Here is a 27779-nt window from a genome sequence, read left to right as displayed (position 1 = left end):
CTGGTCTCCATGGAACTCCGTTTCTTCCACCCCTTGGCCTCACTGGCAGGCATGTACACAATATTCTGGATTTTTTCCGGCGTCTGCTTCATGAGCACGGTCTACATTGTCATCTACGTGCCAGAGACGAGGATGCGGACCTTGGAAGATATTTACGCGGAGATTGGGGGAATAAAGCATCCGAAAGATTGCGAGCCTGATGTCACGAGATTGTAGACGGATGGAGTAATGCTGTTTAAATATTAGTAAAGTTTTTCGGTTTGAAATGACAAAGCACACACACACAACACAACACTACAGTAGTATAATGAGGGCTATCGCGTATGAATTCGCCACTAGAGGCGCTAGTGTAGCGTGAGGTCTCCGAAATGTCAAATCTCATAGTTTTTGGGTGAGCTATTATAATTAGAATAATTTTGTGAATATTTTGCAATATCTGAAATTAATTATGGCAAATATGCGTTCCGGGGCAATGAATGTCTGTGTTTTGAGACAGTTTTGTCTTTTAGTTCGGAAACCTTTGTCCTCCATTTTTTCCGAACAAAACGGGGACTATGGAACATGTGGCATGCTCGATATTTTTATGGTACGGTTTTAAGGTGTATTAAACAGACTTTGAAAGCCATACTTAAAAACCTCACGCAACAGTGCGCCATCTAGTGAGACAAAAAACGATAGCCCTCATTGACTTCAAAAGTCACAAAAGCTTTGTTTTTACTAAAAGTGCATAAGGCTAGTATTAGCTAGCTTCCTTGTCATTTAATGGAAACTCACATAACCATGTCTTAAATCGAGTTTAACACGACATGTTTCGAGCTAATTCGTAGACCTTATTCTTTCTGAGCAGAGCGATGAGCGAGAGCTCAAGATCGAATGATCTAAGAATTTTCGAGGCCCGTTTTTTTATTACAACGTAACAAAGGATCTAGCAAAACAAGTGTTTAAAATTAGTCTTATTTAGAAAGTCGTCTAGTATATTATGAGTTGCCATATAATAGCGAACTTTAAGGATCTAATATTAGATTATTTATTGAATTTATCGTGTTCTAAGTTTAGCTTTAAGAAATAGAAAAGCTATATTGCTTTTGTGTTAGTTAACATATAAAAAATAAATACTCAATGTGATTTTCTTGGATCTGAAAACCCAAGAACTGCAAATGCGCTTTTCTGTTTAGATGGTTATTAAAATTATTTAGTTTAGTTTTTGATTATGTAATTTTTTATTTTAGTGTATAATCTATCGACTAGTTTAGTGTAGGCCGGTAGTCATATCAAATAGACTGCTAAGCTATTTGACAGCGCAAAACATAGAATATTTTGTTATTTTTTTAATTTAAATGTATGTTTTTTGCCACCTGTATTGTATGTTTTTATAAATAAAATAATTAGCATAGCTATTTTAGTAATTTGCAACTTAACACGTATCCCTAGATACCACAGATAAGACATTTTTCTTAACCTGAATTAAGAAATATGTCTTAAAATCATAACCTGGAAATACAAAGGTTCCATCTATCATTTTCCGCTTGTTTTGATCTGATTCTTAGAACAGTTTGACATTCTTCTTCAAAACATGGACAGAGTTGGAACCTTTTCATTTTCACGTAGCCAAGATTAGCTACAGAATGTTTGAAGACACAAAATAAAACACGGTTCACAAGCAATGGAATGTTTATAATTGCAATGATAAATTCCTTACAGTATCAATAATGTAAGTACATATATGCCTCGCGCCACGCAGCGTTGTCTCGCATATATATAGATACGCCTTCAGCGCATAAAAATATTTAAGCGATAACTATATAAACATTACCAGGGGTCAATCCATTCGTTGGGGTCACAACCATATAAAACTCTAGGAGCAGATTATAAAAATAGACCTTGGTTTTGACATTCTATCGAGATCCAAGCTGAGTGATGAAGAGATCTCTTGTCTTTTGGTCTTTCGGTTTACCCTAGTACAGGTCGATTCATAAAAGCTGGCACAAATGGATTAAATGAATGAATGAAAGTATCTGTGTTACCTATTTGAATACACTCACACAAATACGAAAATGACACGCCTCTGTCATTTTCCAACAAAAATGTCTAAGTGTAAATGTGTGTGTCTAGTGTGTAAGTACTTTCCTTCAATCTATTTGTGCCAGCTCTTGTGAATCTACCTGTACGGGAAGGCTACTGTAAGCAACCGTACCGTGGTAAGTCTTGTTTTATCAAAAATCAAGCAGCAGGCTGCCTCGGGTCATTATTCGAGCGTTTGTTTTATTTGCTTTACGTGGGCACATTTTTGTCGAAATGGAAGAAGATTCTGTTACAGTTTCCAGGTTATCTCTAGTAGAAGTATAGGACGTCTAAAAAGTAATCGAATATGTCCTCAAATTCTAAAACATATCCAAAAAAAAATGTGAACACGAAAATTTCAACGGTTGAAACGCTCGCATGAAGACTCCCTGCTAAAATCACTGCATGGTCTGATTTCGACGAAGCTGCACACGCAGGATCCAGCCCCCGGACGCCGTCTTTTACTCCTCATGCATTTACTACCTACTATGTCGCGCAGCAGGATCGTTTGCTCTTTCGATTTGCCATCTGTTTCTCTTGTTAAAGTTAATCCTTTCGATGTAAGTTGGACACGAAACACTGTTTGTTTTTTTTTGGAAAGAATAGAAAGCGTTTCTTCAAGTTAAACATGCTCCTTCGACTCGGCATGTTCATCTCCCACAACACCATTTGACACACCCTTCCCGAGCCTCAAATATTTCAGAAAGGGCTACACTAACATCGTTCCCTTTCAATTTCAATTATCTTAATTAGGATTAGTTAATACGTCATTTAAATAGGCTGCTACTGACTGTCCACGATAAAATCGGGGCATCCATGATCTGGTGTATCTTTGTAATGACTGCTAATTTTCAACCAGCAGTTTTTTGTAATAGTCAATGGTTTTGAAACTACATAATAAAAAAACAATCATAATAAAATGTTAGAGCGTCTGTGAATTTCAGCTTTATGTATTTAACTGTGCTTAAATAGCGTTGTACAGCGTTTTTAGGGTTCCGTAGCCAAAATGGCAAAAAAGGGAACCCTTATAGTTTCGCCATGTCTGTCTGTCCGTCCGCGGCTTTGCTCAGGGACTATCAATGCTAGAAAGCTGTAATTTTGCATGAATATATATGTAAACTATGCCGACAAAATGGTACAATATTTTGGTTCCCCCCCCTCTATAATCTAAACCGGTGGGTTTGAAAAAAATCAGGATGGTAGTAAGTATATCAAACTAACAAGGAAAACTATAACGGTTAAGTTTTCTTGAGAATTATTAGTAGTTTAAGAGTAAATAGCTGCCTAAGGTATAAAATATACCTAAACTTGGAATATTCCGTACAAAATATGAAATCCTTAGAAAAATATTCTTAATTTTTTCATAATGGCTACGGAACCCTATTTCGGGCGTGTCCGACACGCTCTTAGCCGGTTTTTTTGATAATTTTCACTCGTTTCCAACTTGCGAAAAATGTTAGTTGTTGTGAAAAGTATATAAAATATATAAAGTGGATTGTCCAATTTAAAAATATATGTATATATATTTTTTTACATAAAAACCTAGTAAAGACCGTCAGAAGACGCTATACAAAATAAATAGGCACAGTCTAATATATAAAGCTAAAAGACAATTTCTCAAAAAGTTGTCCATTTTCAATATTTCACTTGTCCACTTAGGTATCTTAAAGAAAAACCTGACGTTTCACCACAAAAAATAGTTTTTAAATATCCCTTGTGGTAAAAGTGATAAATAAGTCAGATCATCTTTGTTGTTGGATCGAATAGAAAGTTTTGATGTAGTTACAAAACTACGATTTTTTCCTCACAAGATTTCGTGACGTTTTCCCGACGTCAAGAAATTTTGCTTGTTTTATATAGTTTATGTTTTATGATCTCGTCCTTAGGGTTAAGAATTTCTTGACAAAACTGATTTCTTGTCAATGTCATGACGGGACAACTTTTTGGGTAATACTCAAAACTCACAGAAGACGCTTCAACTTTTTACTATGATTATATTTTTATTTTGTAGTTTCATAACCACTAATTACTTAAAAAAACGTGCTGCTTGAAAATTTGCATTCATTATAAAGATACACCAGATCGTGCATGACCAGATTTTATCGTAGACAGTCTTTAATTTGTATGTAGCGGCTACTTTGTCAACTTTCTTTAGACAGTACGGCACAACGCTGCGTAGCTCAAAAGGCATTTTATATACAAATACAAAACTGCATTAAACTGGTTATACAATCACACATAATATACATACCGATGTACAGGTGGTCTACACGTATACAACATGGATATAAAACGAAGTTTATGTAAAAACGACACGAACAGTGCTTAGATTTTTGTGCTTTCTTATAGTTTATCATATATGTTGTTATTATAACTTACTGGATAGTAGACATATAACTACATATGCTAGTACTATTACAAAATCTATTTGAATGGTACAAAAGATTATTATGTAGTACTTATTTAAGTAGTTACTTGTATGCAGCATAATAGTACTTTACAGGTTCAATACAGTGTGGTATAAATATACTTGTCCTTTACTTGTATTTTATCGAAGTTATCACGAGTGATTGCAGTTGTGTGATGCCATAACATAGTAGTGATGTAGTTCATGTACAGAAAACTTAACATCATAACTCAGAAATCTACTCAGAGAAATATTATTTATTTTTAATCACAACGACGGCTGTTATGTTTCAGTATTTTCCATCATTAACCAATTAAGGCCAAGACACGTCTAATAAAATACTATATTATTTTTTACAAGGAACACACATGAATTTTGCTTTAATAAGTAAATATTTACTTGGCTAAATAAGTGACGTCAAAGTTCAGTATTACCACACAAAAACTAAGCGAAATCGTGTTTTGGTGTTATTAAAGGACATATAATTTTTATTTTATCTGAATAAACCCAAACAACGACAAGTTTAAGTTTTTTTAGTAGTAGTAACACTTCAGTTCAATGTCATCTTCGCTCTTATTTTCCAATCGATATAAAAATAAAAATAGTCAAAAAAACTGGATACCAATGAGCGAAATCAGTGCCCATTGAAAAGTCGGCCGGGATATTTTTACAAACCCCAGGGTTATTATAATTTGCAGGAAAATCCTGTGTCATTTCTTTAAAGGTGAATTGTCAAATTCATCCATTAGCTCGCAGCATGTTATTCAAATTAGCTGCAATAAAAGGCTTACATCCAATTGTACTTGATTCAATATACACTACAATTATACTTTGGATCTAAGCTACAGATTAAACTATTAAAATTAAAGCAAAGATAAAACCATCACAATGCCTCGGCAAGACGTATAAATATTGCACTTAAAATTCGAAAACTTTGGGAGCCATGATTTTACAACAAAGAATGAGAAAAATCGAGGAATACATTGTCAGCTAAAGTATGTTCCAAAGAATTACAGAGAGATTAAAGTCCGGCAGGGCTACTACGAAACTCGTAATTCGAAGTTCATGTCGTGCGGTCCCTCTCGCTCTCGTATTAAATAGTGTAAGTGTCAGAGGGACAGCACGACACGAACTTCGAGTTTAGAGTTTCGTAGTAGCCCAGCGGTCGCGGAGCACGAAGAATTTCGTGGAACGACCTTTCACTATGTGTTTCTGTCGCTCGCGCGTAAATATTTGCCGTCGCTCTCGCACACATAAATTTGTAGGATGGCGACGTCAAATATTCACGCACGAGTGACAGAGAAAAGTAGTGAAGGTCATTGCGCGAAATTCTTCGTGCTCCGTGACAATACTTTATCATTCAACGCGTTCCTGCCATATGCAGCAGTATTCAATTACTTATATGAAACAGTGTCGGATGTATATTTGTCTGACGTGTCTTGTCGTGACGCGTCAGAACTATATCAGTAGCATAAATTTAACACGTTGAGCTGTCTGACGCAATATGATGCGTGAGAGCTCTCCATTATACATGATGTTAAAAAATCCTGTACGATAATTTAACGACATCGACGCTACTGATTAGTTGATTACTAATACGATACAAGTGGAAAAATACTTTTCACTTCTCATGCTCGTAAAGTTCGTGTTTATGCAGGATCTGGGCGACATAAAATGACTTTTTATGCTCTAGTGCATAAAGTAAAATCTTCGCCTAAGACCAAGGCAATTAGGTGTAAACAGCTACAAACAAAGAAGTTTTTACTTAATTTTTAAATAATTTTTAATTTGTTTAAATAGATCAATAAAAGTAAAAATTTATAATTATAATAGTGATGCGTGAACAATAAAAGGTACCAAGTAAGTGAATAACTGTTTTCACTGTTGCTATTTCATTTCCTCGCCATCGAAGTGAAAAGCAGAATGTAAAACTCGAGCATTAAACCCATTTTCCGCTCGACGTGTCTATCCCGGCTATTTGAAGGTCTCGGATAAAATGGCTCGTTTTATACTCTTGTTGTACAATATACTATTAAGTATATAAATTACCATACATAACATTTTATTTTACTTCTGAAATTCAACGTTTTTCCAGTTGTTTCGTATTAATCAGTAGACTCTTAACAGATTTTTTTAACACAATGTATTAAATATACGAGACCGATGCCGTTCTGACGTGTCTTGCTGTATTGGGGATGTACATCAGCCAGGCATCGGTTACCCCAGGAATACAAGTTCATACAAGCCCTATCCTCCTTTGACTTTGTTTAAAAGTGGTCAAACTTATCAAGACTTTACAAGGTGGGCCCTGTAACAGGAGCAAAAAATTAAACCACAGCTTCCACTCTTCATCTTGAGCTAATTTAGTTCACAACTTTTGAAACTAACTTGTATTATGATTTTTGTTATAGTTTAAAGTTTAATTGGACAAGCAATGTATTGCGTGCGAAATCTGTCATTTTTTTACGTGACAGGCGATGCATTTAGACTATTGGATGCCGTACATTGAAAATACCAATTAATATGTTTGGAATAAACATAATGATAAAATTGCTTAATTTTTGAAAGTTGGAGAGCTAAAGTAGTTCCACTTGAGTAGCAGAACCTGTGTTTTAATTTTTTGCTCCTGTTACAGGGCCCACCCGGTAAGTATATGAAAAACCGACTAAATCAGTATACAGAGAAAGCAAATTAGAGGCATCCCGAGCATCGAGTTCAACAAACATCCAACTTATATTTTATACGAACCGTTCAGATACGATACAATCGTTAGCCCGATAAAAATGATATGCAAAATACTTAACCTAAATGGTGAACGTTAGAAAAACTAAAAATATCCTGATTAGCCTCACTTTTTTAAAGCCGAATAAAAAAATTACATGAATAATTTCATAAAACTTATGTTATATGTTTTTTACTCAAGTAACATCTAACGCCATATTTCAATAAGTGAAAAAGAAATTAGTTACTTTGCAAAAATTTATAGTATATATTGCATGGTTAGGTGGTACCGTCAACAGTAGGAATATAGCTATATTATAAGATTATCAAAGTCTCCTTACAACTTTTTTTAAATAGTTCCGCTGCTGACTGTATGAAGGCGTTAGACGTTCGATGTCTTTCAGCATTTACGCTTAATAATAACAAGCCGTTCAAAAATATACATAGATGATACAATGATTATGCTCTCAAAAGCTAAAATATTAAAATGAGATTATAATAACCTAAAATAAGTAACTTAATAATAAGTACAGTGCATTTTTGGATAATTCAAATGTCGTGAAAAGTACATAAACTGGTACTCAATTAAATTATACGTTTTGGTTTACTATAATTTGGCATTTCCACTTGTTCGGTGGCCAACATTTTCTCAGTCTTAGCTAGCGTTAAAATAATGAGCAATTTTAAGAGAAATCCATAAGAGGTGCGCTAAAACTAAAATAAGTACTAAAATTAGGTGTCGACGCTGCTTTTAAACAATAATTAACATGCAGAACAACACTGGAATGTTATGAAGAAAAATAACTAATAATATAGAAAAGTTACGCCGCAAGCTCGACTTATTCTAACTGCATTTTTTTTAAACGGTTAGCACAGAATCTGTCCTTTTTCTACCCGTGTAGGAGGAAAGAGAGCCATGCGTGAAATTTTCGTGCTAGACATTCGTGTAATATAAGTTCATAATTTTGCACAATTCATTATGTTTCTCCAGCTCCAACACATTTCGACAGGAAGTATCAATTGACATATTTGTACATTTTGGAAGGAATTGACGAATGGAAGACAGAAAACGAATATGGCCATAATAGACATAAGACGATATTAAGAATCGAAGCTCGTTCACGGTCTCTAGACCGTTTCACTACTTCAAGTAATACTTAGAACATAGAAATGAAACTATTTAATCAATTTATATCGCGTATCCTTATCATTCTTCGACAAACTGGTATAGTTCGACAGGAAAGCCCCAGTGTGAGAAGCGGATGGCACATATCGTACCAGAATGAATCACGGGCTAGAAGCACTGATCCGTAAAAAAGCCGTCGTAAGCAAGGCACAAAGACTTAGATGGGCAGGACACTTAAGAAAATTATGGGGAACGATAGAGCTGTTAGGACAATTTCCGCGTGGACCCCGTAACAAAAAAAAGGCTCAGGGGATGGCCCAGGAAGCGGTGGAAGGACTCTGTAGACTCTACACTGTAGAGGATGATTTCAGGCGCATTGGCAAGAGAACGTCGTGGAGAAAGGAGGCCAGGGATAAAGCAAAATGGAAAACAATCATTGAGGAGGCCAAGACCCACAAAGGGTTGTAGGGATGAATATCGAGCGTGTTGCCTCTTATAGGGGCGTAACCTAGTAAATTTATCATTGGTTCAATTTGGTTGTAGAATTCCTTTTCTGTTCCTATTGCTTCTTCATTATAAAGGAAATGTCTACGTAAAATTACAGATATTTAAATCCAAGAATTGGTTGTTGATGAATCAGCGACTTGGTCAGTACCTTGATGACCGATCAGTTTTAAATACAGAATCAATAGTTCATCATCGTTAAAATGGTTTCATTTCAATGTCTACAAGCTATGAAAACATAAGACTTCGCTAATACTTACGGCAAAAGTAAAAGCGAGGGGACTAGACACAAGCAAAAAAAATGTATCTTACAAAATAAGGTATCTTACATTAATATAATATTCTCGTTTTAAAAACAAGTTTGAAAAGCCGCGGTTCTTGCCAATAAGTTTACAATATCAAGATATTCGTCGTTGACCACTAGAACCGACTATGGCGGTGGCGAGAGGTTAACATTATTTGTAACGCTTGGATACAAATCATCATTATAAAGTAAAAATAGTCAAATTTAAATACACGAGCGGTATTTGAAGTTACATATTTTGAGATGAATCTTTGCCTTCATCTTCATACATTTTTTATAAGTATAGTAAAAAGACACGACAAAAGTTACTTGAAATTGTACACCTACTTTTGGAGAATTTTACATAACATTTATTAAGAAATTGCTTTTTTCATTATACAAATATACCTGTTTCTGATCTCAAATATGCATCACTTTATAATACTCTATTGATTGTTTAAAAAACTTCCGAAATCAACCACGAGACTATACCTTGAATCTTTAGACATTCGAAAGCAATCGGGCTATTTCCAGAGTCCCACTTGTACCTACCCAATACGTAATACCCAACTATTTTTTTAGGATTAGATACACAAATGACGGAGTTCGGAGGCAGCAACCATAAAAATACAATCAGCGCGACCGTAGCTGGTCAACGATGGACTTGATACGTTCATTTGTTTAATAACTTGTAAACCACAGTCAGTAGTGCACCTAGAATAAAGATGGAAGACATGACTGACATATAATCAACTTTAACTCAAAGTGGATCCTTTGGATATACCTAAAGAAACAAGGTATAATGAATTGTAATAGACGGATCACACGCTTTTTAAAGCTCGAAAAAACCACGTGCTGGAAAAGTTCGTGTTTATCATGTTTTCTCTACTAGCTTACTGAAGTTTGATGATGATGATCATGTGATCCTGTTATCCCTCACTAGGGACATAGGGCTCGTAGAAGAGTTTTCCATTTGGCTCGATCTTGCGCGGCTTCTTCCAGCTCTTCCCAGCCGAGACCAATGAGGGCTATCGCGTATGAATTCGCCGCTAGAGGCGCTAGTGTAGCGTGAGGTCTCCGAAATGGCAAATCTCATAGTTTTTGGGTGAGCTACGCGGGTTTATTTATAATTAGAATAATTGTGTGAATATTTTGCATGACCTGAAATTAATTATGGCAATTATGCGATAAGGGGCAATGAATGTCTGTGTTTTGAGACAGTTTTGTCTTTCGAAAACTTTTGTCCTCCCTTTTTTTCCGAACAAAACGGGACTAAATACGCAAGACTGTGGTTGCTCGATATTTTTATGGTACGGTTTTAAGATATATTAAATATGATTTTAATCTAAACTTTGTTTTCACGCCCGTAATAACAGACTTTGAAACCCACACTTAAAAACCTCACGCAACAGTGGCGCCATCTAGTAAGACAAAAAACGATAGCCCTCATTAAGCCAGCCTCCTTCTCAACTGATCGCCTCCAGAAGTTTACTCCAGTTAATTGAGAAAGCAAGATAAATTCGAACTTTTCCAACAAAATACGATGGAAAAACAATATTCAATAGATCTGTACAGATTATTATTTAATAAAAAAAAAAAATGATATTCGCCCCTTCGCGTCGCTTCTCAGTATGAACTAACTCTCGATTAACCCGTTTGAACATATTAGACTCATGGTAGTTTTGTAAGTATATAATGACTTCACAAATCGAAAATAAATTTCATGTTTCAACGCCATAGTCATTTGAAATAAAGTCGAGACGTCTGTCCATTGCTAAATTTGATAAGTGATAATGATAGTATCAATATAATTAGGTTAGTTATTTTATTATTACACACAGAGTACCACTATGTTCGTGGGTAGTAGTGGCCGGTGCGCGCAGGCAGCGGTGGAGGGGTGTCCTGTGGGAACATAGAATTTATATTATGGAAGATAAGGGCGTAAGATTTGTTTTACCAATGAAACTCACGTGGTCCCTCTATTCTTTTAAGTAGTACTTATATATTTATGAAACTAGCTACTAGCTGGCCGACAAAAAAAATCAGAAGGACTTGAAATTTGGCTGACCTTGAGAATATAGAGATACATTAAGGGGGTTTTTGAAATTGTCAAGGGATGAAAACTGCGCTACTAACAGTTGATTGAGAGAACCGTCGATATCATATCAACGCATTGCACAAGCGGCTGTAAAGAGTGACATTTCATTTTCTATTTGGTAGACTATTGTAGCTCACCGTAAGATTTGGTAGACAAACAGTAGTTTACTTAACTGTTAGCAGGCTAAACTTAAACGAATTTGCCAATATCGTTCGGAACTCGAAACAAAAGGTTGTTTTTTTTCTTTCTCATTTGAATCTTTAGGAAAACGAAGAAAATCGACGAGACCCGAGTGACATTCATATTCTAGTTGTACTGTACACAGGTGACAGAAACAAATAAAGTAAGTAGTATCAACAAGCAGGGACAAAATGAATAAACGTATATAGGCTGGGATGATGATGATGATGATGAAACATAAAAATAAAAAAGCTTGTATAAAAAAATAAAACAAACCTCAAGCAATAAAAACTGGTAATTAAACTTAGGATTGCGTATGTACACTAGTCGCCATGCTCTGAAATAAAACGGATAAGCTGTTAAAAAAAAATCGGGATTGAGCAAAACCTGGTATGAATTACAATAATAACGAAAAACGTAAGAAAAAAATGCCAAGATTTATGGCGGCACCAGGAAGGTAATGTAATTTATAGAATGTTCTTTCGGTTTCACGACATCAAAAACCTGTATTATTTTGTTAAGGAATAAAAGACGTCGTTTTGCTGTGTTGAAAAAAATTCAAATCACCGTCTTCGAATAATCAGGAGAAATACACATAAAAATAAAATAGCAAAGTAACCTGAACATTGTTGTCGTGTAAATAATGACGAGGCGGCTGCGGTCTCGGCATCGGTTCGTCACTATCTTCATCCTCCTCGAAATCTGCAACAATGCGATATGTTAAAGCGGCAATACAGTCAGTGGCGATTTTTTCCGTTAGCATTCGGCAGACTTCGGGCATTCTCGCGAATGTTCGTCACGCGAACAGAGCCGAGCGCCCAGGTGCGTCTGAACACAGAAGAGCGCCTGCCGAGCGGTCCCGAGCGCATCAAAATGCTTGTGGTATGCAAAGTCTATTCGTTGGATATTGATGAGTATTATTATAACGTCTTGGACTTGGAATAGTTAAAGTCGCTTAAGGGTTTCCCTACATCTATCGACGCGGAATCGCGTAGAAGGGAAATACGCATATACGAAATGTCACCGTCTCTACGGTCAATATACTTATTGAATGGATAATAGTATTTTATTCGTAAACTTGTGCAACGGACATGCTCTCAAAACCATGCAGCAATCAGAAGAGAGAATCTTAGATTCGCAAAACTGCATTCAAACCACCATACTCCAAAGCGTTACGTTACTTTATGTTTGTGAGCTCAATCGTTACTCAGTTGTAAATAAATAAATAAAAACTTTTAAGTCACTTGTGATTTTTAATCGGTGATCAGGTACCAATTTTTCTAATTCAGTAATTGATAGCGGTCACAATTGAGTCACACTTACATGAAACCGCAGATTTTTTTGTTTGATATTTTTTCATTTCGAAAATTACTTTAAGTGGAAATTCTTTGTCACCCTACTAATATGAGCTTACAATATTTTTCAGAAGTTGTCATTGTCAAATTCGCGAATATTGACGTATAATCGATTTACTGTCATTCGGTGCAAACGGAAAATGGACAACTCGAATGATAACACAGAATAAGTAATAGTACAAGTACAGAAGCTTCACTGCCTTACAAAAGTGACGCTTGTGCATAAGAATCGTGCCTTCTGTACTTGTATCTACTATTACTTATTCTGTGGTATAATTTCAAGTTGTACATTTTCCATTTGCACCAAATGACAATAAATCGTAAAATCTACGACTTACAGGGAATTACCCGTAGATATCTACTGCCATTCAATAATAAATGGAGGATGACCATGTATCGGGTAGTTATTAATTAAACAATAAGTTTATTGCTTCAGACATCGCCTGTTGAATTAAATTTTAGCTGGTTATTAATATTTCTGATCACCGACTAAAATCATCATGTATATTTTAAGTTCAAACAAAGCTAAACCGTAACGTCAAGGAGTAAGTTAAAAACTAAGTCAAACTTACCTCTCTGCTTCCTTGGACCGATGGCACCTTTGACGGTATCCTCGGTATCGGACCCCTCTGCAAAACATTTAGTAACATAAAACAACGAAATACATATAGAACGATAAAGAGAAACATTACATACAAGGATTAAAAAAAAATACAATCCTGCAATAGTTTCGTTGAGATTTTTGAAGATGGTAGTCACCAGCACCAATATCTGACACAGCAGAGCGCGCATTAATATCTGATACGACTATATTTGTAGGGCCGGTAGGACGCGTCAGATATTTTGGCATACTCCGCTGTGACAGATGTTAATGCAGGTGACAAAGTAACCTTGGACATTGAGAGCTAAGGGTACGAAATATGAAGATCATGAAAATAGTGATACAAAGTTCTTCAAAGAAGTCTGGCCATATTTATTACTTATAGTAGAATTAGAAGAGTTAAGTAACTGAACTCTTTAAACGAAATATTAGCTTCTTGGACAAAAGGGAAAACCTGATTTCAGAAAGTATCTGGCAAGCATTTCTGCGAACTTAGTAAATTCGAAAGTAACCCTGTCTGTTATCTCGTCACGCTTAAATCGCTGAACCGATTTACCTAGATGATTATTACGAAAGAATTACGTATCTCATCTATTTTGTCAAATCAACCCCTGAACGGGAGAAATAGGGGTTTAAAACTATAAACAAGGATTTCGTTAGGTATTTCGTACTAATTTGACAAGCTTCCAGAGACACACCAGTTTAAAAAAAGCCATCTCCGGAAAATGGTGCATTTGGAGAAACCAGTTTCTTTATCCAACATGGACTTTACCTAAAATGGCTCAAATGAAAATTATATTGAAACATAATTGTGTTAAACAATTCTGATTCATGCTAGCAAGACAACCATCATCTATGTTGGGACTCAAACGAACATTAAAATTACATTGACATGCCCTGGCTAGCTTGAGAATGAGGGCTAAAAGATAGGCGAAATATCGCTAGATGGCGTTAGTATCGTTAGGATTTTTGACGTTACGGTTTTTTTTGCTTGCAATGAGGGCTATCGTTTTTTGTCTCACTAGATGGCACACTGTTGCGTGAGGTTTTTAAGTATGGCTTTCAAAGTCTGTAATTGCGGGCGTGAAAACAAAGTTTAGATTAAAATCATATTTAATACACCTCAAAACCGTACCATAAAAATGTCGAGCATGCCACAGTGTTGCATAGTCCCCGTTTTGTTCGGAAAAAAGGGAGGACAAAGGTTTCCGAAAGACAAAACTGTCTCAAAACACAGACATTAATTGCCCCGGAACGCATATTTGCCATAATTCATTTCAGATATTGCAAAATATTCACAAAATTATTCTAATTATAAATAAACCCGCGTAGCTCACCCAAAAACTATGAGATTTGACATTTCGGAGACCTCACGCTACACTAGCGCCTCTAGTGGCGAATTCATACGCGATAGCCCTCATTGGCTCATTTACTTATTAGCCATTTGCAAGCAAGACCGTAACGTCAAAAAAACCTCACGATACTAACGCCATCTAGCGATGTTTCGCCTGTCTTTTAGCCCTCATTGTAACAAAGTTGGAGACACTGAAATACTTATTAAAATGTATGTAATTTCAATTGTCAAAATTGTTAGACTTAAAAAGACTCACTGAAAATATATTTAAAATGAAGTCACACTATTTTTTATCCAAATAAACTACATACATTTAAATACATTGCGTGATAATTATGAAAAAAATCTAAAATTACCAACTGGTAGAGACTTAGTCAATGTAGCATCTATAATTTGAAATAAGCTTCAGTGAAACTTGACACTTGTGACAAGCCCAGCGAGAAGTGTCAAAAAAAGTGCTCAAAAAACTACTTTTATTCGTGGCTAAAACAGGAAAAAGACGTATAGAAAAGAAAGGTCGAACTGTCAATCATATAATCATTTATTGTTTTGCACATTACGCAGCCATTTTTAATCATTATGAAAATTTATAAATATACAATACTGTGAAACAAGCAAAACCGATTTGCACATATTGACGTTTTTTATGTATTTTTTTGCAAAAATATATATTTGCTACGGAACGTAAACCTTTAATTAGCTGGTCTTATACTAAAACGTCTGTTACCCAAATTTTCCCACAAATGCATAAATAAATTGATTAAACACTGTTAATTTGTGCAAACCTATGTTTTGTTGATATACCTTGCTTTTTTAATACTATAGAGCGAATTTAAATATTTCTAACAGTAACGGATGAGAGCATATAACTGATTTTTACGCATTGAATGTACGTCCCAGTACATGTTGGTCTTAAAGTACGCCCTAAAAATGCGTATCCTCCTTCAATTCGTGTACAGCATACGATCATTATTATCTCCTGTAATGCCATTTCTAGGGCGTCCATAATCGCAATTGCCATTTCTTCTATCTACCACTATTTGAAACAGTTCGATAGAATGAGATATCGAACTTGATTTTGATAGTACAGGTACATAATAAAAACGGCGTGGGTGGCAGAAATCCTATTAATATTATAAATGTTGATGAATGGCACCGTCGAAGGTGCGTTTTAAGCGGTCCTTTTTGCCGCGAACTTGCAAAATCTGGAACGAGCTTCCCGCTGGGGTCTTCCCATCGAGTTACGACCTGGGCGGGCGCCTTTAAGAGGCGAGTGTACAATTTTCTGCAGGGCCGACAACGGACTGGCATCGCGTAAAGCGCTGCGGGTGTCTATGGACAGTGGTGATCACTTAACATCAGGTGACCCACTAGTTCGTTTGTCTGGCCTCTCTAACATAAAAAAAATGCGAAAGTTTGTGAGTTGTGTGTGTGTGTATGTTTGTTAATCCTTCACGCTGAAACCACGGCGTAATTTTTAGGAATTCCCACTGGACTTTAGCAAAATTCCGGAATTTCAATACAACAGCTGGATCTAATGATTTACGCGTGCGAAGCTGCGGGTAAACACTAGTTGTTAATATATATAAAATATATATATTCCTTTTTTTCTTTTCAAACATTTACAACGTGTTTTTTAACGTGCCAGATGTATACTCTATAGTTTAAAGAAGCAAGGTAGAGATATAGTGACATATCAACTGACCGGAATTGAGTTCCCTCACTAGCGTCGACATAGCATTAGTTACGGAGTCCGCTGCGTAGAGCAGGTCGCTCCTGAGGCTGCGGTTGTCTATGCCCACTGCGAATACAATAATATCATCAATATACATTTATTGATAAAGTGGGAAGAAAAGAAAACAGATTATCCCACTAATATGATAAATGCGAAAGTTTGTAAGTCTGTTTTTATATATTTTGGGGGTATATATTCGTTCCCTTGGCGGTGGAGACGGCGGGCTGCTGGGGGGCGGATGCAAAGCGTTTTGTAGGTGATTTGGGCCGTCGACTCAAGCAAAAAGGGGAGGACCCTCGCTCCGAGTCATTTCTGGTGCAAAGGCTGTCCATAGCTATCCAACGTGGAAATGCCGCGAGCGTTATGGGCACCTTTGTGGCGGGAATGGCGAGGGGCGAGTTATTTGACTAGGTATAGTTATAGTTTTTTATTGTTATTATTATTATCTTCTTTTATTAAACAGACTTTATAGTCTGTTTTTTGTTTGTTAACTTATCACGTCTAAGCCGCTGAACCGGTTTAGATGAAATTCGGTATACAGATAGTTTGAGTCCCGGGGAAGGACATAGGATAGTTTTTATCCCGGAAAATTTCATAGTTCCAGCGGGATAGTGAAAACCGTATTCTACACGGACGGAGTCGCGGGTAACCGGCTAGTATTATAAATGCGAAAGTTTGTAAGTCTGTTTTTTGTTTGTTACCTTATCACGTTTAAACCGCTGAACCGATTTAGATGAAATTCATTATAAATATAGTTTGAGTTTTATCCCGGAAAACTGCTTAGTTCAAAAACGAATTCTAAGCGGATGGAGCCGCGGGCAACTGGTAGTTAACCTATGTATCTAGGTAATTAAGAAACAAAATGACAGAAGGAAATTATTATCCAAATAAAGCAAATGACAAGGACTTTTTCAAACATAACTATGGCCCTTTCAAGTAGGTACTCCACGAGTGCATTATTTCATGTCAAGAGAAAATTATTCTTTGGTAATAGATGGCAGCACTAGAATAAGTTTGAGCCGAACCCTAGAAAACTGTAGGGACAAGCACCCCTGGGACGTTTGTATTGTTTTAAATTAATGGCAGTGACAAGTTACTGAGGAGTAAAGCTATTTATGAGGTTTGTTAGATTATTTTCCGAGAATCGTTTTTTCTATGTAGCAAATTTTCATTTCGCTTTTTTTCACGAGGACAATACTTCCAAGTCTGCTTTTTTAATGAAGCTTATTTTCACATTCGCGTTTTTCCCCAATCCCAATCGACACAGAAACAGTGTCGATGGAGCCCTGGTATCACAGAGCTCCTGTTTCCCACCGAGTCTTATGTACCCCACTACTAAACCACACAACCAGGCTTAACAGGTTTAGGTTATGTTAGTTTTGCATAGGCCCGAAGGGCCAAAACCACCCAGGATAGGAGCTCCGCGTGAGCGGAGCTTCATCGAGACTGTTTCTGTACCGATTGGGATTGGGAAAAAACGCGACTGGGAAAAAATGCAACACAAAGAGAACGCGAATGTCGCGAATGTGACAATATCTCTTATTTTCTTCTCTTTTCCTATTTATGTTTTTACTGTGTTTTTGTTGTGATGTAGTGTGTTTTTCTTGTCAATAAATGTTGTGAGTTTGAGTTTGAGTTTGTTCGAATGTGAAAATAAGCTTCATGAAAAAAAACCAAGCTTGTAAAAATAAAATTCGTGTAAAAACGCGAAAATAAATTTTGCTGCAAAGAAAAAATGATTGTGGGAAAATAATCTAACAAATCATTTTTGAACTTAATTAGGTACACTATACCTGTATTATTTTATTTTACTTTTACTCACTTGTGGTCGGCCGTTGGTTCTGATGGAAGTTTCTGCCATCGTTGCCCATACTTTCCATCCCACCTATAAATAAATGAAGTCAGTTATGGAATCAGTTTTCTTCATACAAACGCTGTTACGTTAGGAGGTAGGATTACATACCGAGACTGTGAGTCATATCGATGCGCTCGCGCTCCCCGAGAGAAGGTGTCTGGGGCGCGCTTCGAACTGTACCCCGAGTAGTAGGTTCCCTACAAAAATATAGCATAATACTTAATGACTTGTGAAAAAATATATCACTGGTGAACAACAAAGGCCTCCCTCTTAGAACGCCACAGTGAACTACAACTTGACACTTGCCAACGCTTCGTCTTCCGGTTCGTGGTCGTTCGAGATATCGTAATATAAAATATATTTAATTTTTTAGTTTAAATAAATTCGAACTAATTCGTAGCCCTTCTTCTTGGAGCATACGCCACGATGGCTGCTGCAAAACGCGCACATCAATTGTCAAATTCAAATACGTTTATTTGTCGAACATAGGTGAAGACAGGTGGATATAAATGACAGGTAATTTTGTCGACGATTATGATGTACTCGTAGATGTCGGGCTAATCTCGACAAGACGTGAGTTATTTGTTCATCATATCTCTATATCATAGTCTTTAGTTAGTTATTAGTAGTTTAGTATTTGTCATAGTCATAGTATGTTGTGTCGTGACGCATCAGAACGGTATCGGTTTCATATATTGTATATGGTTGCGTTCACATTTATCTGATGCAGTGTGTTGTGTCGCATCAAAGCTATAGAGAAAGAGAGAGACAGACAGCATCACAACACAACACGACAGATAAATGTGTACGCGGCTTTATCGACATACCTCTCAGGCGCGGTGGGCTGCGGCTGCGCACCCGGCAGCGGCGGGCTCTTGGTCGAGCGGGGGGACGAGTTGGGCGTCGAGCGCGGGGACGACTGCTGCGTCTGACGGACAAACAACCGTTATTAATAATAACTTATTATAATCACCACTCACATACATACAGGTTTCCCCTAGTTCAACAGTCTCCACTGCATAAGTCTACCGGCTATAGTTTAAGGTCGTGTTTTTCTTACTGTCTCTGTATTGTATTTTGTGGTGGAGCGAATAAATACTTTTTTGCATACAGTACCTGGCGAAAAAGATTGCACATCGGTCTTCGGAAAAAGACAATCGGCTGTTCACGACGATTTCCGAACACTGGCGGCCGTCCATCAATCATCGTATTTATAACAAGTGACGTTTTATACATTTATAGACTTAATTAGTTTACGTCAAATTATTGACATGTGACTTCGGATATCTATAGAGAGCTGTTGCAACTACTAGAAAAAAGATCCCTATTTTTCCTAAATACGCCATCTTACAATTTTAAGTTTTGGGGGGTTTCGACAACTCTTTATTATATACAAACGACCCGCCCCGGCCTCGCACGGGCAAAGTAAAAAAAAAAAAACCGGTCAAGTGCGAGTCGGTCTCTCGTACGAAGGGTTTTGTACCTATACAACATTAGACATTAGCATAAAACGGCAAAAAAACACGTTTGTTGTATGGGAGCCCCCCTTAAACATTTTATTTTGTTCTGTTTTTAGTATTTGTTGTTATAGCGGCAATAGAAATACATCATCTGTGAAAGTTTCAACTGTCTAGCAATCACGATTTATGAGATACTGCCTAGTGACAGACAGACAGACGGACAGTGGAGTCTTAGTAATAGGGTGCCGTTTTTATTACCCTTTGGGCACAGAACTCTAAAAAGGTCTCTAATCAAGGGCACTTCACGCAAATTTTTCAACTCAATTGGGATGTTCCAATTTTTGACAACGTATAATAAATCGGAAACCGTTTGGAGAAATAGGCTTTGTGAAGCGTTTTCAGATTTCAGATTCCAAAAATATGATAAACTACATAAATAATCAAAATTTGCAGTGTCCCGTCACAAAGGCAGTTCTAAAGCAGGTCTACACTCTAAAGCAAATTGAGTTTGAAATGTTGCTGTCCTGCTTATAGTAGCAAAGAGTGACAAAGATAGAACTTTAATCACATGATGCGACCCGGCTTTAAACCGTTGTCATTTATCGTAAAGTCCGAAATGCATACGAGTATTTCCAATGTATTTTTACAAATTAAATTATTAAATTACTACGTTACAAGTAAACATAAAATAATTTAAATATCAGATTTTTAATAAAAAATATCTATTTACAATCACACCATTAAACACACATAGAAATAATCGAAGCTAAAAGAAGAGAAATAAATAAAACTATTTGTCATGGTTTAGGTGCTTGTATTATTGTCACATTGTAATGCCACAGATTATGTTCTGTACGACCTGAATTTTTCCAGGCAATGGAACGTGGCTGTCTCACTATGACGTCATCCAGCGTACTTCGTTATAAAAATATAAAAAATGAAATACTAATCCAAATTCAAAATCGATGAAAATGGTATCTTAAAATATCCTATTCTTCCCAAAAATAAAATAAAACTATAGATTTTTTTTTGTGCATCCCAATTTCCCAAAAACTACACCCGACACGCACGAAGCCGGGGCGCGTCAACGTAGAGTAAATGCATTTTTTGGTTAGATTGACATTCTTAAGGGCTGTTTCACCATCCATTGATTAGCGTTACCCGACGGTTAAATGTGATGGCATCTCCGTCTATTCGAACAAAACAAATAGAGACGGCATCACACCTAACCGCCAGTTAACACTAATCAATGGATGGTGAAACAGCCCCTTAATTTCGTAATATCTTTTGAATGGAATGTCCGATTTGAATAATTCAAAAAGTAATCTACAGGTATTGAAACCGTCTCGAATATAAAATATTTTTTATATTTATTTGTATAAGGAATAAAACAAAGGTATGGATAACATGGTCTGATTTTAGTCGTCATTTTTGTCAACTTTTAAAATGTAAAAAAGTAGTTATAGTGACATAACTACAATAGTTGGCCATATGGTATCGCGAAGTTTTTTGTAGATCTTGATGTATTCTTTAATATCGTGAAACATTTTTTTGTTCTATAATCAATAGTTTCTACAGCGCATGCGATGAAAGATGTTTTATGGCACCTATTTTTACACTTTGAGTTACATTATTGTAGTTTTAGTACGGAACACTATTTTTTTTCTGTTAATAAATATAGCCTATGGCACTTTGGAATAATTTAGCATTCTAAAAGAGAGAGAATTTTTAAATTCGGTCCAGTAGTTTTTGAGTTAATTCGTAACAAACATCCAAAAATCCAAAGCTTTCCTCTTTATAATATTAGTATAGTTTTTAATCTAAATCCGTCCGCACTCTACTGCACCCGTACAACGACTGACAAACGTCACATAAGTTACACTTGTAATGTAACCTAGCTTAGACTTAACTAAATTTTACTTAATAGACCTAAGATTATTATTATTTATTTAATGTTTATATTACCTGTCTTTCTTATGTGAATTTTATGAATAAATGGATTATGAATTATTATAAGTAGTTGGTGACAACGCTCCACGAAGTCGTAATTAGCCGAGTCTCCTTCCAAAGACCGATGTGCAATCTTTATGGCGGGGTACTGTACGTACACTTTTTTTTAAGGATTTCAAACACAAAGTGCTCCTAACTGATTCTTATTGCTGTTACTAAATAGAGAATACATTAGGAAATTTTTACGTGAAATGGTAGCGTAAGGGCACGCACCCCGGGCTGGCACAGACCCGGGTTTTATTCCTGGCCCCAGCTTTTCTTTTCTATTTTTTATAATATCCCAGCCTACCTATATAAGTCCCACTGCTGGGCACAGGGCTCCTCTCAGAACGAGAGAGCTTGGGCCGTAGTTCCCACGCGGGCCCAATGCGGATTAGGAACTTCACACACACCATTGAATTACTTCGCCGGTTTGTGCGGGTTTTCTTACGATGTTTTACTTTACCGTAAAGCTCGTAGGTACACAATGTTTTTTTTTTATATTATATGTATCTGAACAAATACAAAAATACTTGTAAATGTAAAGTTGGAGATTTTTGAGAAAATTGCATTATATCACATAACAATTGTGTATTTTAACCAACTTCAAAAAAAAGGAGCAGGTACTAAATTCGAATGTTTTTATTATTAATTATTATTTACAAACCCTATGTAACACTTGATCGACCCGTATATTGTTAAATATTACTGTTTTTCAACAATAATGAAATTAATGAAACGTCTACCGTTGATTGTACCACCTAAGTTAGCACCGTAGGTAGTTCCCCCAAACAAAGAGCACTTAAATCCACAATCACTCTACAAACTTTAATCTGCACTCGACCAAAGGCGCTACATGCTAAACCTTCAACTATTTTCCTATCGTAATATTAATTCAAATTTTTTCCACCAGCAAATAAAAGTTTGTAGCTACGCCAGTCAGCATCCAAGGTATTGGCAAGGGAAACTGGATATTGCTTTCTAAGCATTAGAAAGCTAATTGGAGTACAATACTTGTTATTGATAAGAAGGCTATGTAGGGCACAATTGTTAAGTTTCTACCGAGCCAATACTTAGTGCGAGTCGGTGTTTTAAACTAAGAAAGTGGCTTTTGGCACAATAAAAAAAAACTCTTTTCAATATATTCCTGTTTTGTGAAAATAAACTATTTTGTAAGTAGTGCTTTTCGCCGCGGTTTCACTCGAGGTTCGGTTCGATAGCTGAATTGAAATTCCATGATTTTACTGAATTCTCAAGGGGATTCTCAAAAACTGCAACGAGGTTTTCTTTAACGATTCCTACATTCATGCTTCATTTATTCTTCAGAACACCTACGCAGAATTTTTAAACATCCAAGACCCGAGAACAAACATTCGTATTATTCATACAAATATCTGCCCCGGCCAGGAATCGAACCCGGGACCTCAAGCTTCGTAGTCAGATTCTCTAACCAGTTGGCCATCCGGTCGTCAAAACGCATGCAGGAATGCGAAGCATAATAATATGTTTTTATTTAAACACGTGGTCGTTAATTTCTCGTATTAACTCCATCATATAAATTCCAGTGGAATACTTCCACTTTCAATAAGCAGGGTTCCTATCTTAAGTGTTAAAATGATAATACAGTCTAAAGTTTCTAGCGACACCAGTTACAACGACATATCGGATGTAATGACCAGGAAAAAGCATCAACGCAAAAGATAATACCAAGATAGAATATACCAAAATATTGCACGGATTATGACGACCAAATCGCTTCTTTCGATTCAACATCTCGATTGTTCTTTACGGCGCCTTTCTACTGCATACGGACAGATTTATGATCCTACTTTATATTATAAATGCTAAAGTGTGTGTGTCTGTGTGTGTGTATGTGCGTGTGTGTGTGTGTTTGTTACTCCTTCACGCTAAAACGGCTGGACGCATTCCGATATTCCCACGGGATAGGGATAAAATCTCGAAATAATAACCACTGGGTTTAGAGTAATGAAATTTTGGACAGTTGTTCTTGACACAACCTCAATGAAGACCACGATCTTGGGAATTCCCAGAGGAATTTTGTAAAATCCCGGAATTTCAATTGTAACTACAGATCGAATAGTTTACGCGTGCGAAACCACGGGTAAACTCTAGTACTTGTATATGTTTGAAGTGCAATGCCTGAAAAGCCAAATGTCTAGGTCGACCTGGGCCAACCTCGCTCAACCCTGAACCTATCGAAGGGTTCTCGCGAATAACTGCTGTCCCTTCGATGTCGTTATACTTATACAACGGTTTTGACTGTACACATACAAAAACTTTTTTAGGGTTCCGTAGTTCACACGTGTCGTTCAATAAAAAAACATACCTACAAACCAATAAGTATATTAAATTCTACGAATATCATAATAGAAATAACATAACATAAATAGCTTAGTAACATGACTCCACCGAACCGAACCAAACAACAGCAAAACAAGCTTAACGACTTCTATATTTCCAGTTATCCATAACCATGAACATTTTACTATCAACTGTTGGAATCCTATTGGTCGTGACGGGGTCTATGGGTGTAGCCATAGGAAAATTAGAGGCCGACGAGCACCAAAAAAACGACATTGGCTCCATGGAGAAAGACGAAAAATTACAAGTGGGAAGGACGAAATCCAAAGAACTGGCAAATCTTGAGACCAATAAAGTGTCTGACTCGATAGAAGATAAAAAGAGTTGGAAAAAACCATTGAAAAGTACAATCAATGTCAATGAAGATAATTTTAATACTTCAGCAGTATTTCAGAAGTTATTAGGTTTAATAAAATCGTTAAATGCTACTGCAAAAGACTCAAAGTTTACTGAATGTGCCTATGAAGGTGTCAAGGCGTTTGTGGTCTGCGAGTTACATGGCCCCGTGGAGATGGAGGGTAAGTTCAATCAATTATACTTTTATACCTACTTGTTGCCCACGACTCCGTCCGCAAAGAATGGACTACAGTCCTAAAAATTTTACTAGTCTGTTAGTTGATTGTTTTCTATCAGGTGACCCGCCTGCTCATTTGCCCCCCCCCCCCCCGTCATATAAAAATAGATTATTATAAAGTATTGGACGCGTATTTATTTCTTTCCTCAATTAATGCTACCACCATCTTGCTCGCTAATCCTGCCGTGAAGCAGGAAGCAGCAGTGCTTGCACTGTTGTGTTTTTACTGGCACATGAGGTATCCCATCTTAGGCCTCTAGGTTGGCAACGCATCTGCAATACCCCTGGTGTTGCAGATGTTTATGGGCGGTAGTGATCTCTACCATCAGGAGACCCAATTGCTCGTTTGCCATCCAGTCGAATTAAAAAAAAAACGGATATAGCCATTTAAAGTTTCGTGTGACGTCACGCCATGCGACAATTTTTAGCACGGCGTGACGTCACAGGCTCCCAGTTCCGAACTTTGATGCGCTTCATCTTAATCATCATCAATATTTTCCGATTATGTAATATCGCGTACACCCGGCCCAACGAGCGCCAACGAATGGGTTTCGGTCGTTGGGCCGGTGTGTACGCGCCAATGTTACCGCTACGCTTCGGATCGCCGGCACACGCCAACGAACGATCGTTGGCGTTCGCTAAGCCATCCAGACAGGACCAACGGAACCCATTCGTTGGCGCTCGTTGGGCCGGTGTGTAGGTACGCGCTATAAATGAGGGACATGGATTTTTTAACTAGGAAACTTCAATTGTCAACATGACATTTGATTCGAAAAGGTTCCACTCTGGTGCGCAACTACGCAATTCAGTTTTACAACTGTAATTAATTAGGCTGCGTTTCCACTAGAGAGTGTGTTTGTCACGAACCAATAGAAATGCTTAATTTACCTATCCTCGCACAGCCACAGCTCTAGTGGAAACATCTGAGCTGAGCAAGGATAGGTACCTACCTAAATGAAGCGTTTTCTATTGGTTCATGAGAAACACATCCCTCACAACACATCTGACGAAAGCGCAGCCTTAAGGTTGAATTAACCCTTTATTCCAGATCCCGTGGGTTTTTTCCCCTTCATCAAATGCGCATCCACGGCAGCCATGGAATTCGCCAACTGCTTTTTCCACACATCAGCATCATTACACAACCCACGTAAAGACATCAAACCGCGTAAAGATACAAATGCGATATACAAGACATCAGATACAATTATGAAGTCGTTGGTAAATTTTGAAGACTTTAATGTTCAAAATACATTTGGCACGGATTATTATTTCGAATACGAGGATACAACTCCAGAAGTAAATTATAGCTTCATATAGATAAATATACTAACCTATACTAAGATAATAAAAGCTTAACTTCGTTACTACTGTGTACAGTCGAGTTGGCGAACTCCTGAGCAAAAATTTAATCAAAAATATCTGAACCCACTTCTACGCCGTTAACAATAGAGTCGTGTTCACATATTTTTGATAAATTGGTCAGATGTTTATGAACTCGACTGTACCTACGGCCAATCAATTTGATTTCTGAGTCACTATGGTGCCAAATTGATTTATGGTCCACCTGTAAGGGGATACTCTCAGGAACTACAGAATCGATTTTAAAAATCTTTCCCAGATTGAAAGCTACATTGCCAAATTGACATAGGCTACTTTTCATATTGGGACAGTGAAAAGTTCTCAGGAGACGCTAACGAAATTGCGGGAAATAACTGTCTTGAAAAATAGTAAAACAGATTGCAATTCATTAAGTTGGCATGAATGTACAACCTAATTTCAAGTCAAACCAAAATTACAAGTGTATGAATCAAAAATTAAATTTACAAGAACAAACTTTTTTTACAGAATCTGAAAGCCAATCTGGATCACTCGAAGCAACCATCATTATTTTAACAAACTGGGATACAATGAAATGAATGGTTTTGATTTAAACAAACACGGTACAATTGAATAAATGCTATTTTAATTATATTTTTTATTGATTATCTAAGTGTTATCTGTGCCCCATTTCACGAAGAGTTACAATTTACAAGCGGTAATCTCTTTTCAACGCATACTGTCAAACAAAGACTACCGCTTGTAAGTTATAACTGGTAGCTTCGTGAAATAGAGCACTGGAGGCATGGATCTTGTGAGCTTGAAGGCGATAGAACTAGCAGCGAGGATCTTTTAGGAGCGACGCATTGCGAGGACAATTTAGGAGAAATATCTGTGCACCTGTGTATCTGTGTGTATTTCCACTGGAATATAGTCCTTCAGCCGCCAGTTCCACCCAGGAACATCGAACAATGTAAAAGCGAACGTGAATTCTTTCACATAATTTGTGCATTCAACTCCTGGAGATTATAATTATTATGGTGATTCTGTCAGAGCAGCCGCGCGCTGCACCACCTCGTAAAACGGACTTGGTGAAATTAATGAGCATTAAGCCGCGTTTGCACTAGGGGACATTTGAAAGAAAAGAAATAAAGAAAGGTTTATTTTGGCTCCATAAGTACCACCTAAAACTAAGACTAAAACTAGCACTAAAACTATGTTACTTGGTGACACGGCAGGATACCAAAAGGGTCTAGGATGTGTTGCCGCACATTATGTGCAGTAACGCTGGTTTTCTGTGGAGCCCAAACGTTAAATAAACATCTATGCATGAGCCTATGATCTTTGCCCCAGTCAGACGAAGAAAAATAAAAAATAAAAAAAATCCGCGCGACCTTGTTGCCCGAAACGAATTTTACGTGTCCCGCGCGATGTCGCCCGACGGTCGCTTGCGACATTGACGGGTTGCGGGACTTGTCGCTAGTCGATGCTCTGCGAGCGTAGACACGCGATATGTCGAGGGACAAAGTAGCAGACTTCTGCGTGAATCTCGGGCGATTTGTCTCCGCGACATGTCCCCTAGTGACAACGCGGCTGTAAGTACTTATAGATAAAAGTCAAACATTTAAAATAATAAGTTCAGTAAAATAGACGAACATTTGGAAACAAGGTGAACGGTTGTCATCATGTTTTGTTGTCAGTATGGTGTGGTGGTGGTGATAGTTGGGTTTCTGTGCTTTGTGTTCTGCAGTGTGGTGGTGGTGGGAGCTGCATGAAC

General features: G+C 37.0%; 3 protein-coding genes across 3 annotated transcripts in view; 2 read left to right on the top strand and 1 right to left on the bottom strand.

Annotated features, from left to right (window-relative positions):
- The window catches only part of LOC141441702 (facilitated trehalose transporter Tret1-like), a gene marked incomplete in the record, with an annotated part of 18193 nt that extends 15220 nt beyond the window's left edge, over positions 1 to 2973 (top strand). Inside the window, 1 exon segment of the mRNA XM_074106513.1 lies at positions 1 to 2973. Coding sequence (XP_073962614.1) covers positions 1 to 216 — 216 coding nt within the window.
- A 3675-nt stretch (positions 2974 to 6648) lies between these two features.
- Dyb (Dystrobrevin) overlaps positions 6649 to 27779 on the bottom strand; it is a 35901-nt gene continuing 14770 nt past the window's right edge. The window contains exons 14-20 of the mRNA XM_074106508.1: positions 19108 to 19208; positions 18389 to 18477; positions 18248 to 18310; positions 16396 to 16491; positions 13308 to 13364; positions 12000 to 12082; positions 6649 to 11004 (exon numbers count right to left, since the gene is read on the bottom strand). Of these exons, the coding sequence (XP_073962609.1) occupies positions 10951 to 11004; positions 12000 to 12082; positions 13308 to 13364; positions 16396 to 16491; positions 18248 to 18310; positions 18389 to 18477; positions 19108 to 19208 (543 nt within the window). The 3' untranslated portion in view covers positions 6649 to 10950. The remainder of the gene's footprint in view (positions 11005 to 11999; positions 12083 to 13307; positions 13365 to 16395; positions 16492 to 18247; positions 18311 to 18388; positions 18478 to 19107; positions 19209 to 27779) is intronic.
- LOC141441668 (uncharacterized) lies at positions 22804 to 27112 on the top strand. Its single transcript, XM_074106467.1, has 4 exons — positions 22804 to 22901; positions 24212 to 24629; positions 25734 to 25981; positions 26531 to 27112. The coding sequence occupies exons 2-4, from the start codon at positions 24224 to 24226 to the stop codon at positions 26576 to 26578; spliced, it is 702 nt and encodes a 233-aa protein (XP_073962568.1). The 5' UTR covers positions 22804 to 22901; positions 24212 to 24223; the 3' UTR covers positions 26579 to 27112.

The sequence above is a fragment of the Choristoneura fumiferana genome, chromosome 24, assembly GCF_025370935.1.
Source record: "Choristoneura fumiferana chromosome 24, NRCan_CFum_1, whole genome shotgun sequence".
Taxonomy (NCBI): domain Eukaryota; kingdom Metazoa; phylum Arthropoda; class Insecta; order Lepidoptera; family Tortricidae; genus Choristoneura; species Choristoneura fumiferana.
Note: the sequence above shows the minus strand (reverse complement) of the source record. Positions and strands in the feature narration are given on the sequence as shown.